Source organism: Esox lucius, chromosome 24 (assembly GCF_011004845.1).
Source record: "Esox lucius isolate fEsoLuc1 chromosome 24, fEsoLuc1.pri, whole genome shotgun sequence".
In the NCBI taxonomy this organism is placed as follows: Eukaryota; Metazoa; Chordata; class Actinopteri; order Esociformes; family Esocidae; genus Esox; species Esox lucius.
The window spans coordinates 2697082-2715124 of NC_047592.1; the positions used below are offsets into that span (position 1 = coordinate 2697082).

At 47.5% G+C, this 18043-nt stretch overlaps 1 protein-coding gene across 1 annotated transcript; it reads left to right on the plus strand.

Moving 5' to 3' along the window:
* The first annotated feature begins 1004 nt into the window (after window positions 1-1004).
* Window positions 1005-17431, plus strand: LOC105006506 (FH2 domain-containing protein 1). Its single transcript, XM_029117893.2, has 13 exons — window positions 1005-1464; window positions 6841-7253; window positions 7345-7518; window positions 7969-8030; window positions 9787-9889; window positions 9991-10076; window positions 10237-10337; window positions 10932-11002; window positions 11762-11869; window positions 12318-12388; window positions 12517-12634; window positions 12969-13133; window positions 13871-17431. The coding sequence occupies exons 2-13, from the start codon at window positions 7038-7040 to the stop codon at window positions 16187-16189; spliced, it is 3594 nt and encodes a 1197-aa protein (XP_028973726.2). The 5' UTR covers window positions 1005-1464; window positions 6841-7037; the 3' UTR covers window positions 16190-17431.
* Window positions 17432-18043: the final 612 nt, after the last annotated feature.

Consider the following 18043-nt stretch of genomic DNA (forward strand, 5'->3'; position numbering starts at 1 on the left):
CAAAGAGCTGTTAGCTAACCTATGTAAAATAGTCAAGACAGTTTGGCTAATGATAGATAGCTCAGTAGATCAAATAGCCCTGCCCCAGCCTCAACATGATCATACTTCAATTAAACATTAAATGTTTCAATTTAGTATTAGTGTACTAGATTATCAAGTGCTGATTTAAAATAGCCCATAAAATAATAGTCATCCCCAAAATGTGCACCTTAAGTTGAAAGGACTTGCTTTGGACTAATAGATTATAACTATAGCCTATAGTGCTTAAAAGACTTGAGACTTGCCTTGGACTTGCATGCAGCGACTTGAGACTTGACTCAGACTTACATGCAGTGACTTGAGACTTGACTCTGACTTGCATGCAGTGACTTGAGACTTGATTTAGACTTGTCTGAAGTGACTTAAAGACATGTCTGGTCTGTGGTCTTGTTTTAATAGATGCTCAAGAATCAAATCCTGGATTCTTGTGTGTGTGTTTGTGTTATGTGATCCTGATTTTACTGTAAATCTGGGGACAGGAAGTCTTGAATGCATAGTAAAAACTGTCAATCTGATTTGTATATGTTTAGCTGGTCCCCACAATATTTATTTATTTATTTCTGGACTAAGGGTTAGGTTTGGGATTAAATTTACAACTGAGGTTAGTTCAAATTGGGGTTAATTGTAGGTTAAGGTGTTATGGGATTGGTTTTAGGTGTTAATGTTAGGTTAAGTTTAGGCATAAATATTAGGTTACATAGGTTATGGTTAGGTTCAGATTATGTTTATGGTTAAGATTATGAAAAAATATACTTCCATCCCTAGAAGGATAAAAAGGATGTTTGTGTGCCGGTACATGTGAGTGTGTGTGTGTGTGGGTCTGTGCTCTACCACAGCTAAGCAATGTGTAATGCCACATTGCAAAGGGAGGGACTGGCAGGCTGTTATCTATCATTAACACACACCCTCCCTTAACACACACACATACACCCCTCCTTAACAGACACAAACACACAACACAGGCAAACACGAGCACTCAGAGAGAAACACACAAACAGGCGCGGGATGCTGAATTTGGTATTGCATTTTCTCCGTAGCCTACTACACTCTGAAGTCAACCTGATGCAGTAGCCAGTTCAACAAAAATGATCTATATCTAACGTCACTGTACTCGGCGACACTACGTTTCAATCTCCTGTAGTCTCGGAGGAGAAGAGCCCCATTCACAGCAGGGACGTCCCCTACACCTGAACCTGTCTTTCCACGCATGCGCACCGTTCCTGAACCACTCGCGTCTTGAAGCCGTTTGCGGAGAAGCTCGCTCCAGCTCTGCGTGCAGGTCAGTTGGGGAGGTCTGGCGCGCGCTGTAGGTCTTTCTGCGGTGTGCGGACTGTGCGCTTGCAAACTTCAAACGTTGCTCTTTTTAAACTGAGGTCTATTATATCCGATTTGACTAGGAATATACCCGCCGGTTTCATTTTAACGGTAAGTTTGTTTTGGACTTACTCTCTATTTGTAATTGTTCTTATATATGTCACTATTACAGTTTGGATTTGGAACCGAATTTGACAAACTGACTAGGTCATGTGTCTAGCTTACCTCCCGCTATAAAGCGATAAAAAAGCTGTAGAATTATATTTTAGCACTGGTTTGAATCGCCAGAGATTAAAGTGACGTTCAAAGCGTTGTTCGGCGTTTTTCCAACAGCTTAATTTTTCTTAAATTATTTTGTTTAGTTTATTGTAAAATCCTAGCCCAGACACTGGCACGGTAAACAATGTGGAGTCTGGAGATCTGCAACCTGTCGAAAGAGAAGCGTCTTAACGGTTTTATACTGGCGTAGAAAGAGAGTAGTGCCGCTTCTTAGCCGGAATTGACAGCTTTGCTCCTGAGCCCAGAACCAAGGATTTCCAGTCCTAAATTCGACCTACGTATCTTTTTGCGCAAGTAAGCCTACTTTTTTCATGTTTTAGTCATGGGCAGAAAAAGCATTATCTCCTTAACGGTCTGTATCTTGAAACATGCTGTGCCTGGAGCTTTGACAAACATGTAGTCATCTCTCGAATTAAACTTAACGCATGAATGTAGCTTTTATTCCATGGACCAGACATCTGAACAGAGAAAATGTAAGCGTCTGCCGTGGAAGGCCTAGTAGAGAGAGATCCCGTGGGCCAAGTGTCAGCCAGTCCTGTCCTGACCATGAGCAGTTTCTCTATCTCCTCCCCTACAGTATTTTCCTCTTTCTCTGTCTCTCTCATCCTACCTTCCCCTCTCTCTCTCTCTCTCGTTGACATTCAAAGCTCAGTGAATAGTTCTCTGCAGGTCAGTGTCTGGTGGCGCATGTAGGCCGCTGTCATTGAAATGTTACCATGGAGACCGGAAGACAAAATTAATAATGGCGCTGTGTGTGATTCAGACTGACCAGTGTTAAAGTTGATGGACCTGTTAAGCAGTTAACAGATGTGTCAAAAGCTGCATCTTACCATTTCCCGAGACGAGCAGGAGCTTCATATCCAGTGACGCTACAGGGTGTTGAAGCACTCTCAGACATGGCAACTGTTTCATTGACTTGGCTTACATTTTTTTTAGATATACCAGCATCATATCTGAGTGTCAGTGAGTCTAGACTCCCTGGGCTGACCTCTGTGCCAGAGCCTTTTCCCAGCACCCAACCACAGGGGACCAAACAGGCTGGTAAAAGCCCTTTTCAACAGTAGTCAGATCCATACTGTCCTCAGCAGGGGATAGGCTACACTCGATGTTTGCTCACCCCAGGGAACCGTGTGTGAGCTCATGTCGGTCAGTGTGTCTCTGTGTTGGTCTGGGATTGTGTTTTGGTTTAACAGATCAAATTAGGGTGGGATGTCCTCAGATTGATAGTGAAACATGAGAGAAACTTCAGGCTTAGGTTAGGTTTAGGGTCAAACTTACAATTAGACACTGTTAGAATTTAGATCATTTTTACGATTACCGGCTAGGTTTAAGGTTAGGCATTAGGGCTAGGTTTAAGGTTAGGCATTAGGGCTAGGTTTAAGGTTAGGCATTAGGGCTAGGTTTAAGGTTAGGCATTAGGGCTAGGTTTAAGGTTAGGCATTAGGGCTAGGTTTAAGGTTAGGCATTAGGGCTAGGTTTAAGGTTAGGCATTAGGGCTAGGTTTAAGGTTAGGCATTAGGGCTAGGTTTAAGGTTAGGCATTAGGGCTAGGTTTAAGGTTAGGCATTAGGGCTAGGTTTAAGGTTAGGCATTAGGGCTAGGTTTAAGGTTAGGCAATAGGTCTAGGTTTAAGGTTAGGCATTAGGGCTAGGTTTAAGGTAAGACAATAAAGTTAACAATCTAGTGTGTAAAAAAGAACAGACAAGAACAACATTAGAACAGACATTAAACATGAAATGACAGACTAGATTGACAGTCTAGATTTTGACTATATTGCCTTATACATATCAATGATGACTTTTATTTTGAAAAAGAAAATCTGAGTTAGCACTGCTAGCATAATATCCTGCAGTTAGACGAATGGTAATGAAGGCTCGAATGGCCATCACTATTGATGGGTCTATCAACTGAGCTATTGTTAGTAATTTCTTCAGTCTATAGGGTTTATTCATTTTTACTTTCTTTACAAACATTGTAGTGAAACAAGCTGATATTGTGAATTCTTGTTGGGTATGACAGTAGAAGGTTAATGAAAGTTCATGCGGCATGGAAAATCCTACTCTTCAAGAATCAATTGGTAAATTGCAATAATTCAAAGATGTATGAAGAAACAGCATACTGCATTTTTAAAGTGACTGCATAACAGTTAATCTGTTTCTGAGTCATCAGTTCACAACTCTCAGCTTTCTCGTGGGTTTAGATTGACCGTCCCTATGTAGGATTGACTGAAGTTTATTTTAGGTTCAATATTATCCGTATTTGAACAGGTTCCAACAGCTACCTATCTGAAACAGTGCAAAACAGATGGAAAAAACCTTTATTGTTGATTTTATGTATTTATTTATGTTTGACATGTGACTAGTAACACCTTTGAGATCAGGGGTCTACTACAATGACCCCACTATAACCTTTTGGGGGCCCTAGGCAAAATGAATAATTAATGTCGCTTATGCCTACAAACGCACTTGTATGTGGTTAAACACATTGACCCATCTCCGTGGTGATCGTATTGAGGTAGTGATTGGTCGGATGGAGGCTGCCGTGTATTGTAACAATTACATCCCTATCAATCCTTCTCCCAACACCACACCCAGAACTCTCTCTTTCAAACCTATTACAATAAGAGTGTGTGTGTGTGTGTGTGTCTTCCTGCGGTTGTGTGCAGTGTGTTGTGTAATTGTCCTGAGGGAGAGTGACAGGTAGATCGGCAGTGTAAATATTTGTCTTAGCAAAGCGTTGTTCCCACAGGGTTTAAAATATGTGTGTTTAGGATATCCCTCCATTCAATTTGAAGGTCTTTATTTATTAACATGGGATACATTTGTGTGCTTTACCAAAGCAAGGGGTAAGGGAGAAATATATATATTAAAAGTAAATGAAATAATTAATATCTGTCCAAATTTTGTCTATAAAAACATTATGGACAAGATTCCCATCACAGCTGAATTCAACCCTTCCAGCAGCATCCTGGTCACTGCCTCCAGCAGACGTCACTGTCTATTGCAGACGTCCTGGTCACTGCCTCCAGCAGACGTCCTGGTCACTGTCTATTGCAGACGTCCTGGTCACTGCCTCCAGCAGACGTCACTGTCTATTGCAGACGTCCTGGTCACTGCCTCCAGCAGACGTCACTGTCTATTGCAGACGTCCTGGTCACTGCCTCCAGCAGACGTCCCGGTCACTGTCTATTGCAGACGTCCCGGTCACTGCCTCCAGCAGACATCCCGTTCACTGCCTCCAGCAGACGTCCTGGTCACTGTCTATTGCAGACGTCCTGGTCACTGCCTCCAGCAGACGTCCTGGTCACTGCCTCCAGCAGACGTCCTGGTCACTGCCTCCAGCAAACGTCCTGGTCACTGCCTCCAGCAGACGTCCCGGTCACTGTCTATTGCAGACGTCCCGGTCACTGTCTATTGCAGACGTCCTGGTCACTGTCTACTGCAGACGTCCTGGTCACTGCCTCCAGCAGACGTCCTGGTCACTGTCTACTGCAGACGTCCTGGTCACTGTCTACTGCAGACGTCCTGGTCACTGCCTCCAGCAGACGTCCTGGTCACTGCCTCCAGCAGACGTCCTGGTCACTGTCTACTGCAGACGTCCTGGTCACTGCCTCCAGCAGACGTCCTGGTCACTGTCTACTGCAGATGTCCTGGTCACTGTGTACTGCAAACATCCTGGTCACTTTCTCCAGCATCATGTTGTTGCTGCAGTCTGGGCTCAAATCCAACTTTTCAGGCAAATGCTTCTCAATATATTTTTAGCTCTGATAGTGTTGTAACTGTTTGATAGTAGTTATGAGTGTGAATTTTTCTCTTTCCTCTCTCTTAACTCTGTCTTGGTATAAGTCAACTGTCTCTCTCTCTCCTGATATAGGTCAGGCTCCACAGTGTTGGTCTGTTTGGTGAGGGTATGAATCCAGAAGGAGAGAGACTGGGGGAGAGGGAGTGAGAGAGACTGGGGGAGAGGGAGTGAGAAAGACTGGGGGAGGGAGAGGGAGTGAGACAGACAGGGGGAGAGGGAGTGAGACAGACAGGGGGAGAAGGGAGTGAGACAGACAGGGGGAGAGGGAGTGAGACAGTCAGGGGGAGAGGGAGTGAGACAGTCAGGGGGAGAGGGAGTGAGACAGACAGGTGGAGAAGGGAGTGAGACAGACAGGGGGAGAGGGGGGGAGAGGGAGTGAGACAGACAGGTGGAGAAGGGAGTGAGACAGACAGGTGGAGAGGGAGTGAGACAGACAGGTGGAGAGGGTGTGAGACAGACAGGTGGAGAAGGGAGTGAGACAGACAGGGGGAGAGGGAGGGAGACAGTCAGGGGGAGAGGGAGTGAGACAGACAGGTGGAGAAGGGAGTGAGACAGACAGGTGGAGAGGGAGTGAGACAGACAGGTGGAGAGGGAGTGAGACAGACAGGGGGAGAGGGAGGGAGACAGACAGGGACTGATCATAATTCTGTCAGCTGAGAAAAGCAAACAAATGTGATCAGACCAGCTCAGTGTTACCAACAGAGGAAGTTCTGTGAGGGGAAGTAGAGACACAGAGAGAGGGAGAGACCGAAGGAGACAGAGAGAGGGAGAGACAGAAGGAGACAGGGAGAGGGAGAGACAGAGAGGGAGAGACTGAGAGGCGGAGAGCACATGCAGTCCCAACACCAGCAAATTAAACTAACACACACATACACTGACTAACTCAGACACACACATACATCCACAGAGACAGACACACAGCCAGACCGACTCACAGACAGATACACACAGACTCCAACAGAGATAGACGCACGTCCTGAATATACGTTAGGGTTAGGGTTAGGGTTAGGGTTACGTGTGTGTGTGTGTGTGAGAGTTTCCTAACCTACCTGAGTGTAAAGAGGTTTGTGTATCAACTGGTTGGGACTGAGAAAAGTTAAATAAACAATGTGCATTGGGATCTTTTGTGTATATGTGTCAATTTAGTGATTTTCTCAGGGCGTGGTCTCAGGGCGTGGTCTCAGGGCGTGGTCTCTGGGCGTGGTCACTGGTGTAAATGGTTTGTTCTGTCCTTCCAGAGTTAATGTTAGATATACCCTATATCTCTCTGGATTTAGGCTGTAATGATTGAGGGGTTGAATACCTCGCCACGTGCAACAGCACAACAACAGATTTCCAGTTACTCACACCTGTTTGTGTGTTTACAGCACCTCACCTCCAGGTCACTTGTTGGTTTGTTTATTTACAGCACCTCACCTTCTGGTCACCTGATCCTTGGGTATGAACTGACACCCTCATGACTCATCACCTCCATCGTCACCGACGATACCAAGCTCTTCACCATGGAAACAACATCCCACTAGCAAGGGGATCAGATTATCCAGTGTGATTTCTAAACCCCATCACCGTCCTCTTGTCGGCCAATCAGCTGCTGGAATGCACGTGATGAGCAGCGTCACTCCGGCCAATGACAACCAGAGTTTCCAGGAATCGGGGGGGGCCACCGCAAAGATAATGTCTCCTTCCCCTCCTGCCCCCCCTCCTCCCTCCTGCGGCCCCCCACCTCCTCCCCCTCCGCCCGGCCTGGGAGCCCCTGCAGGAGGACACAGCAGACAGAGAAGAATACGGAGCTTCTTCTGGAAACCAATACCAGAGGAGAAGGTGTGGCACGCACGCACGCACGCACACACACGCACAGAAACACACACACACCCCGAACGCACACTGATGATGGCCGTGGTTCTGTCTCCAGGTGAAGGGTGGGACCAACGTGTGGACCCAGTCTCCAGGTCAACAGCAGCAGTACCAGATAGACGTCCGGACCATCGAGGAGCTGTTTAGTCAGACAGACTGTCAGTCACCTAGGGTTGCCATGGTGACCAGGGGGGGCAAAGCCCGGTCTTCCCTGAAAGAGACCAAAGACAGGGTGAGGAAGGAGACACACACACACACACACACACCACAACAGAACACACACACATATATACACACACCTGCAGACAGTCAAAGGCACACAGGTGGACAGTTGGATCCTCCCCATTAGTCCCACTCCAGAACCACAACAGGAGGAGTAATGAGTGTATGCAGGTCTGGTTGGGGGCTTGTTTGTGTCCGGGTGTCAGGCCTGGTTCTAGTGTCTTCAAGGACTGTCAAGGACACTTAACAACCAGCGAGCTGACAAGACTCTGACTTCCATGCATTTAACCCTGGTACTTGTGTTTAAAATGCTTTGGCTATCAATTACAAGCATGGAAAGTGAAAATTAGGCCAAAATGGGTCAAACTTCCCTGTTAGAACCAGGCCTGATAGTTGTAATGTATCAGGACTTTTCCAACTGGGCTTTTGATGCCAAATTCTACATTTGTACCTCTCTCAGGTCCGCATCCTGAACTCAAAGACGGAGATGAATGTGGGGATTTTCCTCAAACATTTCAAGAAGTAAGTCCATCCCTGTGACTCTCTGAGAAAGAGTAGAGTGGTACCTGTTAGATGAGCTGGCAGGTAACAGGGCAGGAGCGTTCCCACTTTACTGAGAGAGGAAGATGTGTGGAGAGAGGAAGAAGTGGAGAGAGGAAAGAGAGGAAGAAGAGGAACGAGAGGGGAAGAGTGAGAATGAGGTCAAATTCAGATATTCGTAGCTGCACAACAAGGCTTGTGAAGTAGATGTAATTAACATTACCAGCTAAGTGCTTAAGTTGCCTCTTTCTCACCATTTCATTTGAATGTCAAACAAATAAATAATAAAACGTTATTGATACAAAATAATTACAAAAGGGAATATAATTAGCACTACTATGAGTAGCACGAGGTAGTACGTATTGGAACCAGTCCTTGCGGTTGTCACCAGACGGTGTTTCTGAGAGGCGCGATGCGGTGCTGTTTGGCCCGCATGACAGTTGTGTTAGCGTTACGGTGACGGGGCCGGCCTCTACCTGCCCTTGTGTTGCGTGATGCGTTGCTGTGATGCCCTCATTCCAAGGTGTTATGGGTAATTAAGAGGTTATGGTGCTAATTCACCTGTTCAAGGGCTTGGTGATTAGTCGAGAAGTAGAGGGTCAGAGAACCACTGCACTTTACCGCTGCCAGAACACACACACGCATGCACACACACACACAGTCCGGACAGGAGCGTCTGCTGAATGGTCCGTCTCACGTCCCCTTGGCCCATAAACACCTACTGGTTCTACTCAACAGAGTTCTAGAAGCCTGAATGGAGCCTGACGTTCTAAAGACTTTGTTCTCAGGGGTTGAGAGGTAGAGTAAAGTAGGGTCACGCCTTCAGACAACCATTTGCTGTGTGTGTGTGTGTGTGTGTGTGTGTGTGTGTTTGTGACCGCTCGTGTGTGTGACCCATGAATTTGTGAGTCGACATGGTAGAAAACACACACATCCCCACACACACACACCCATCCCCACACACACACACCCATCCCCGCACACACATACCCACACACACACACACCCATCCCCGACAAGTGATTTTCCCTCCTGAACTCACCAGCCCTTCGTTATGTAACAGTGACTTGGCCTGTTCAGGATTCATTGAGGAACCTTCAAATTTGTTCAATAACTATGAGATAAAAACTCTTCAGTGACATTTTTTAAGATTAATTACTAAGATGAAATCCAAAATGTCTTCCACAAAGGACACTGAGCACCAAAATATTTTAAAGCTAATATTCTATAAGCGAAACACGAGTTGGGCAGTAAGAATGTTCCAGAACTCCGCTCCATTGAGCTCCTGCATGATCAAGTACTGACCATAAACGGACGGCCATTTTGAGGGTTAATAAACCAAACCACATCTCTCTGCTGTAATCCGACAGAAATATGAACTATCGACTAATCTCCTCTGTAAACCTACAGTTAGCCAATCAGCAGCTTCTATTGGGGTGACTGGATTAAGCTGGGGGTCAGCTTCCTGGTACACAGGGGGGCTTGTAGGAGGGGAGGTATGATTGGCAGGGTTATGAAAGGGGTCAGAGGTTAGAGGAGCAAAAGGTTTCTAATTGCATGGAGTCCCAGCTGAGGCTTTGTGTGGAGAATCAGGATTATTAGTGGAATCTGAAGTGATTATGTAGCACAGACAGGGGCTGAGGGTGGGCTTCTGTAGTTCTGCAGAGTTCTAGAACATTCTGGTGCAGAATGACCTCTGATTGTGATGTCACTGTGTTCTGTCTCTTGTTTGTTCCAGGTCCAACCAGGAAATAATACAAGACATTCGCCATGGCAACAGTAAGCCATATGGGGCGGCGCTTCTGCAAGATCTGCTGAAACTGCTGCCGGAGACCGAAGAGGTTTGACACACACGTACACACATACTCACATACCCACACACACACACACACACACACACACCCACGCTGAATTTATTCTCCATTACTGTGTCATCTCTCAGGCAAAGAAACTGCAAGCATTCAAGGGAGATGTGTCGAAACTGTCGTTGGTGGATTCCTTCATGTTCCTGCTCACCCAAGTTCCGAGGTGAGAGGTTGCGATGCTTGTAGACACCTGACCCATGACCAGGCCGCTGTTCATCACCTCTAACCTGATGCCTCTGTCTTCTGGAGATCACATTCAGTACTGAACTGTTATTAAAAGACAACCTTTACGTGTGTGTGTGTGTGTGTGTGTGTGTGTGTAGTTTTGAAGTGCGTATCAATGCCATGGCTCTAAAAGAGGTGTTTCCACCAGCGTTTGAAAACACAAGTCGTGACATCGACATCCTTCAAATGGCAACCAAAGGTACGGCCGCCCTCCCCGAAGCCCAGTAGAATCACCTCTGTGAGAGGGCATACACCCACACAACACACACACTGCATAAACCTGACTGTTAATGTTAGTTATTAATGTTCTGATCAGTATGATACATCAGAAAATAAAAGGAGCCAGATAGTGAGTGTGTGGGGGGGGTGTTTGTGTGGGTGTGGGGGGGTGTTTGTGTGTGGGTGTGTGTGTGTGTGTGGTGTGTTTGTGTGTGTGTGTGTGTGTGGGGGGGGGGTGTGGATTGGGAAAGGAGGGAATGTCTCACTAACGTGAGACTCTCTCTCTCCATCTCTCACCTCCCTTTCTCTCTTCTATCTCTCACTCCATCATTCTCTCTACATCCCCCTGTTGTTTTCTAACACTGTCTATATTTAGGAACGTGTAACAGGGAGTTTGTACTTGTAATGAGAACGGATGGGGTGTGTGTGTGTGTGTGTGTGTGTGTGTGTACAGCGTGGTTGATCTGGTACCTGTCTCCTCCTGAGGTCCTGGGCTGTGAGGAGCTCCGTATGTGTGTGTGTGTGTGTGTGTGTGTGTGTACAGCGTGGTTGATCTGGTACCTGTCTCCTCCAGAGGTCCTGGGCTGTGAGGAGCTCCATGCGGTTCTTCACTTGGTGCTGCAGGCAGGAAACATCCTCAATGCTGTGAGTCACACTGGCAGACTCCTGGAAATAACTCCATTATTTTTAAACTTGTACTGGCTGACTAGCTGGCTGACCGACTGATTGACTGACTAGCTGACTTGCTGACCGACTGGCTGGCTGACTGAAGGATTGACTGACTGGCTGGCTGAACAACTGACTGACTTGCTGACCAATTGACTGACTGACTAGCTGGCTGACCGACTGATTGACTGACTAGCTGGCTGACCGACTGACTTGCTGGCTGACCGAATGTTTGACTGACTGGCTGGCTGAACAACTGACTGACTGACTAGGTGGCTGACCGACTGATTGACTGACTAGCTGGCTGACCAACTGACTGGCTGGCTGACCCAATGATTGACTGACTGGCTGGCTGAACAACTGACTGACTGGCTGGCTGATTAACTGACTAGCTGGCTGACCGACTGACTGACTGACCAACTGACTGACTGACTGGCTGGGTGACTAGCTGGCTGGCTGACTGACCAACTGACTGACTGGCTGACCAACTGACTGGCTGGCTGTCCATCTGTCTGACTGGCTGGCTTACCGATTAACTGACTGGCAGACCGACTGATTGACTTGCTAGCTGACCGACTGATTGAATGGCTGGCTGACTACCTGGTTTTCTAAATAATTAATGGTTGATTCATTGACTGACAAGCTGATTAATTGCTTGACCAATTGACTGATACATTGATGATTGGTTGTTTGGTTGATTGATGATTGGTTGATTGGTGACTGGTTGATTGTTTTCAGGGAGGATATGCCGGTAACGCGGTGGGGTTCAAGCTGTCCTCTCTGCTGACTCTGGCCGACACCAAGGCCAACAAACCAGACATGAACCTGCTGCACTTCGTAGCTATGGTGAGTAGAGGAGGGAGGAGCTATGGTGAGTAGAGGAGGGAGGAGCTATGGTGAGTAGAGGAGGGAGGAGCTATGGTGAGTAGAGGAGGGAGGGGCCGGGGAAGGGATCGGGTTGGACTGCTTAGACTTCCGCTCTAACCGGTCAGTATGGCTTCTGTACTGCTCATAGAAGGGTTAACCCACTGCCTAACCCCCTAACCCTAACCCACTGCCTTGAGTACTACTGGTTACGGTAGGCAAAGCTCTGCAGTGTGGAAGACCGGGACCATCCAGATTCAGGGGGCGGAGTCTACAGACCAGAGAGCTATGCTACTGTCACTTGGACCAGGGGGGTCTTGGGATGAGCTTCATAATGCCATTAAACGTGTTAGAATTAAATAACTGTGGTTCCCTGAAATGGTGTGATTATTGGTCTCATAAAGTCTCTCCGTCTTTTACTGTTTCTCAGGAAGCTCAGAAGAAAGATGAGAAACTTCTGGACTTCCCCGGGAAACTTGAGCACGTCCAGAGTGCTTCTCGGTAAAACACAAGTTACTGAAATGACAGTGTTTTTGAGCAGGGTTAATAAAGCTCATCACAGTAGTTCACTAGGGAAGCACCAACAGCTTATTCTAACTACTTACATGAGCACCTTTTCACTCTTCCAGGATTTCGTTGGAGATTCTAGATGCAGAGTTGCATTCGCTGTCTTCACGCACAAGCTCAGTAGAGGAGAGCATTCAGGGAGACTCAGAGCTGTTGGAGCAACTGGATCAATTCTTACAGGTCAAACACACACACACACACAATTGTTTTTCTATCAGTGTGGGGACCAGAACAAATATTCCTTGTCTTTTCCCTATCCAATGACCCGAAACCAAACCTCTAATGCCTAAAACAAAAAACTTACCTTAATTCGAAGAAACTAACCCAATTACGCATTTCATCCTAAACCAAACCCCCAACCTGGAGTGTTTTTCCTAGAAAGGCCCAGCTGAAATGACATTGTGGTGCCTGAATTATCAAGTTGAACTATCTTTGGACTTCTAGTGTAGTGAAATGTGCAGTAATGAAGTGTGCAGTGTGTGTGTGTAGTAACGTGTCATCTTCCCACCCCCAGAGTTCGACCACTGCACTGGTTGAGCTGCGACGACGAAGACAGGATTTGACGAAAGAAGGGAACATGTTAATAGACTTCTTTTGTGAAGATAAGGAGTCTTTCAAATTGGATGAGTGCTTCAGAGTATTCCAAGACTTCTGCCTGAAGTTCCAGAAGGCTGTCAAGGTACTAGAACTCCCTGTCTAATGGTCTGGAACACCGTCCAATTGATTGATGTCACCTCTTTCACCCAGTGACAACATAGCTATAAGTAATTCAGAAATAGCTAGCAATGCTAACATTAGCTAGCTCAAATTCAATAGAAATCCCTCAATATTAGCTAGCTAGGTAATTTTATACTGCCTTTAAACTCAATCTGGTGGCATTTATATTATGACAAAGGATTTAGTTACTAATTATTTGCTTTCTTTACATATGGTGTGCTGTTTTCAAGCGTCAGTGATGCACTCTAGACCAAATCAATCAGCACTTATTTCGGATGCATTGTGTACAGTCCTCAGTTCGACATCCTGAATAGATGCGTTAAAGATTTTAATCACCAAAACTCCACCAAAACACTCGAAATTACATGAAAACGAATGGGTAAAAAATACTGTGGGCAAAAGACCACAAATATTCTTATCACACCTAAATAATTGCCTACATTTATGCCTAATTTTAAACTACATGTCTCTTAAGTACGGTTCTCCTGTGTTCCACTGACCTTGTTACAGCATTTATAGGTTGTTGTCAGTAAAGGGTATTTAGCCCTATATAGCCTGGACACCCAGACTAAAATACACACTGCTGAAGCAGAACAAGTACTGTGTACATGACATACAGTACCACAGGCTGGTGCACCACTACTTACCCCTGGTGTTCTACAAGTGTTTTACACCCCCCCCCCACTCATCCATCTCCAGGACAACCGGGAGCGTGAGCAGCACCGTAATCGCTTACGGCAGCTTGAGGAGAAACGGCACCCGTGGACGGGCGGAGAGGTATCTGGCAGCGAGTCAGACCCGGGGCGCTTACATCCAGTCAAGTCCCGACCGCACTCTCCCCAAAATGCACTTGGGCGTTCAGGAAGCATCCGGCGCTCTCGCGGTTCGGCATCAGCCGCTGCCGACCGGCAGCTGACCAACTTGCTGACCCTAGGGTTGACCTCCGACCTTCAACCCTGGCGTCGGCTATGGAGGGAGGCGGAGCCACCAGAGACCTCCCCCACTGGATCACCAGAAACTCTGAGGAGTCCTAAGGGCTCCCCTCTCGCCCGGCTCCAACCCCAGGCACCTGAGGAGCACACTCCACCCCCGAAGAGGCACACCCAGGCAGGCACAGGCGCTCCAATCACCGCTGGCCGTGAACCTGACCGCCAACCTCAACCTGACCTCAACTCAAACACGTCCAACCTCAACCACAGCCCTCAGCCCAAACCCGTTGACAACCGCCCCGACAACGACCTCAACCACAGCCCTCAGCCCAAACCCGTTGACAACCGCCCCGACAACGACCTCAACCACAGCCCTCAGCCCAAACCCGTTGACAACCGCCCCGACAACGACCTCAACCACAGCCCTCAGCCCAAACCCGTTGACAACCGCCCCGACAACGACCTCAACCACAGCCCTCAGCCCAAACCCGTTGACAACCGCCCTGGCAACGACCTCCACCACAACCAGCCCAGTGGTCTGAACGTGTACGTGGAACGGCGCGCCCTTGTCACGGGGCTCCGGGCGTTCGACCAAGTCTCGACCTCTCATCGCCACCGTCGCCTTGACAACCAGGTTGTCACAGACCTGGACACTGGGTATGAAGAACTCTCTCCTGTGTGTGAAAGCAGGGAAGAGAGGGCAGAAAAGGAGAAGGAGGAGGAGAAGGATGAGGAGAGCCAGGAGGAGAAGGAGAAGGAGGAGGAGGAGAGGGCAGAAGAGGAGAAGGAGAAGAAGGAGGGGGAGGAGAGCCAGAAGGTGAAGGATGTGTTTCTATGTCAGACTGAGAAAGAGGCCTGTGATCCCAAACCCACTAAATCCCCAGCTCCTACAGACGGACCCGCCCCCCCCCAGAACACACTCTACGATGAGGGGGAGGGTCCGACCCACGCAGCTGAGCCCCCAGCCGACTCCACGCCTTCAGAATCACAACCCACCAATGAGCACTCAGTGCCTGCATCCGCCAGCACCAATCAGCCGGAAGCAGTGTCTCCCTCGACCAATGGGTCACCGGCCTGGTCAGCCCAGGGTACGAACCCAAAGGCCTCCCCCGTCTCCAAGACCTCCAGACTCCAGGCTCCCAGGATGGGCCTGACCGGCGGGCGGAAGCAGGTCATCCGCACCCTCACCACCTTGGAGAACCAGGACATGAGGCGTGTGGTTCCCATCTCCAAGTCCAGCCGGCACAGCTTGATCCCAGGGAAGCGTGTGGGAAAACCCCCTGGCCACCAGAGCTCTGATCCAGGGACCCCCAGCAGCAGCAGCAGCTCCACCTCTAACCCCTCCAACCCCTCTCTCAGGCCCCTGGAGAGGAGCGCCATCGCCTCCCAGGGCAGCACCCGACACACCGAGGATGGCAAGGACCCCAAGGCCCCTGCAGGTGTCCGCAGCAGTGCCAGGCACCAACTCTCCGTTCTCCGGAGGAATCCGTCCTCCCAGACCCCGGCACGTCCGGCGGCCCCCCGACCCCCCCCGGAGGAGAAGATGTGCCGGGCAACTCTCCGAGCCCTGGCCGCAGCCAGGGGGGCTGTCCCAGCGGCAGGGGGAGGGGGAAACAGCCTCAGCACGCCCTCACCCCCCTCACCTCGGGCAGGCTCTTCCAAACACTCCCTCAACCTCCCCTCTTTTGCCCGAAATACAGCAGCTTCAACTTTCAGATGGACCCCCTCATCCCTCAACTCCCCCCGTTCCTCCCCAGGGACCCTCACCCCTGCTAAAACCTCCCCCTGTTCCTCCCCCGTACCCTCACTCTCCCCCGGGCCCTCACCCCTCACCCGGACGGCGTCGTTGAGACATCCCAGGGTGACCACGCCCGTGCCCCCAGGAAGAGACAGCACCCTCAGGAGGAGCCAGAGCATTAGGGGACCCTCCCGGTCCCCACGGACCCCCCTTCCTAACCCCCTGGCCACCCGGCCCCCCCTTGAGGTGTTGACCGTCCCTAAAGGAAATGCACGTAGAAACAGTGGCAGTTCTGACAAGTCGACTAATTCCAGAGACTCCAGTAAAGCACAGAAGCCCACATGGAGATAGAATTGAGCCTGGTTCCAGTTCTAAAAACGTACCCTTTCATTTGCATTCTAGAGCTGGCTCGGATTCTGAAAACAACACAACTTTCCTTATTCCAACACACACTAAATTCCCTATTGCTAATGTGCTTGCACGTCTATCCAGTTCTAGAATGATAATGCAGTCTAGAACACTAATTGCACTATTTCTCAGTGGAAGAGGGCAGGTTTGTTTCACTATCGTGCACTGCATCAATGTTAGTGGATTACATTGGTCTGTTTTGAAGCTGCTCTTCAAGCTAGCGTTGAATGGAGAACCTTATTGGCATTGTCGAATTAGACCGGGGGTTTTGTTAAGATAACATAGCAAGTCTGTTTGGTTACTAAGGCAACTACTTGTTGCCAGAGGTTGTTTTTAGCTGTAAATGTGGTCCATGTTAGCGATGAAGTGGAAAATCAACTATGGCCTTCATGCATTCTCTGAAGATTTCTGCCTCTTTGTGGAAGATTGTATTACCCTTACATAAATAGAATAAGATCAGTTTTTTTTAAATTGTGTATCTATGTTAAGATTAGATGTCTAGTTTATTTCTGTTTTATTTAATCTCAATTTAGTAAATGATAGAAAGTTCCCTTTCCCTAACTCTCCCGTTTAAACTCTCTACATTTAAATGATAACAGACACCGGTGCTTTCCAAATGTAACCCTATTACCTCCATAACGCCCTAGTTTTACCAGTGACCATGTGAATAACCAGTAGGGTGTACGTTTGGGACATTAGTATAGTTATTAGGTCTCTGTAAAACCCGATTCCAGACCATTGGCTGTTATAGTGTGATCCAAAACATGAAACTGACCCTAGAGCAGATCTACATCAGCGAGGCTTCATGACTGTGTGCCCAAGACAGGTTGGCTGAGGCACTAACTCATCACTGACTAAGCTTTATTTGATGAATTGTATTTTATTTAACTGCAGAGATTTGTTGTGTATATTTCATGAATTATGTTGTATTTAAATCTAAAGAAAAGATTGTGTGATTGAAAAGGCAGCCCGTGTCCTGCCCTAGTTTTGAATGGATCCCTGTAGGTCTGGACTGAAAGTAGGGCTGAATGGAGCTTTTCTGGCTGGACGTTTCTTATGCTTTCTGGTTTTCAAACCGGTTTTCAACAGAAATGTTCCATTGTTAAAATAATTTTTTGTGAGAGCCTTTGTGCGCATTATAAATGTGTTTCCATGTTTATTTTATTAAAGTAACTGCCCAATGAATTTGAGAGTTAATATACACATTTATCAGGCATTCTTTTTAAGAGCAACTTACAGCAGTGATTTCATACATGTACAAACACCAACTGAGCAACCCAGAACTATATATTCTGTTAATTCATACAAACAATGTCATCCAATAGTCATGTTTACGGCCAAAGCCTTTATTGTAGATTACATATTTCAAAACCCAACCACAAACGTCTGTCCATGGGCAGTTATACTGCCAAGGTGGATGAGCTGGTCAATCAGAAGTCTAGAGAAAAGCTGCCAATCACCATTCCAACATGGAAAGTATTTTTTATGACATATTTTAGATGGGAGGGGGGGGGGGGTTATTGTAAGAATATATCAATCATATTTTAAGAAGGTCATTTTTGTATAGATATCTGAAAACACTGGGAATTTACATTCGATGTTTTGAATTATAATGAAAACAGTGTTATTCTGTGTAGTTTTGATTATTTTCGATAATAATGTAGTGACTTCTGCACCCTCGGTGGGTCACATGGGTTTAGGAGGTTGTGTGGCAGAGACTGAAACATTGATGGACGTGTTGTTATAATTAACATTCTTTAGAATAAAGTATTTAATGACTCATGACTGTTAGCATAC

Excerpts from the sequence above, each read along its gene's own strand:
- LOC105006506 (XM_029117893.2), top strand. The coding sequence starts at position 7,038 with ATGAGCAGCGTCACTCCGGCCAATGACAACCAGAGTTTCCAGGAATCG. Across the intron at positions 7,254-7,344 it reads AACCAATACCAGAGGAGAAG|GTGAAGGGTGGGACCAACGT; the intron begins GTGTGGCACGCA and ends TTCTGTCTCCAG. Across the intron at positions 7,519-7,968 it reads TGAAAGAGACCAAAGACAGG|GTCCGCATCCTGAACTCAAA; the intron begins GTGAGGAAGGAG and ends TACCTCTCTCAG.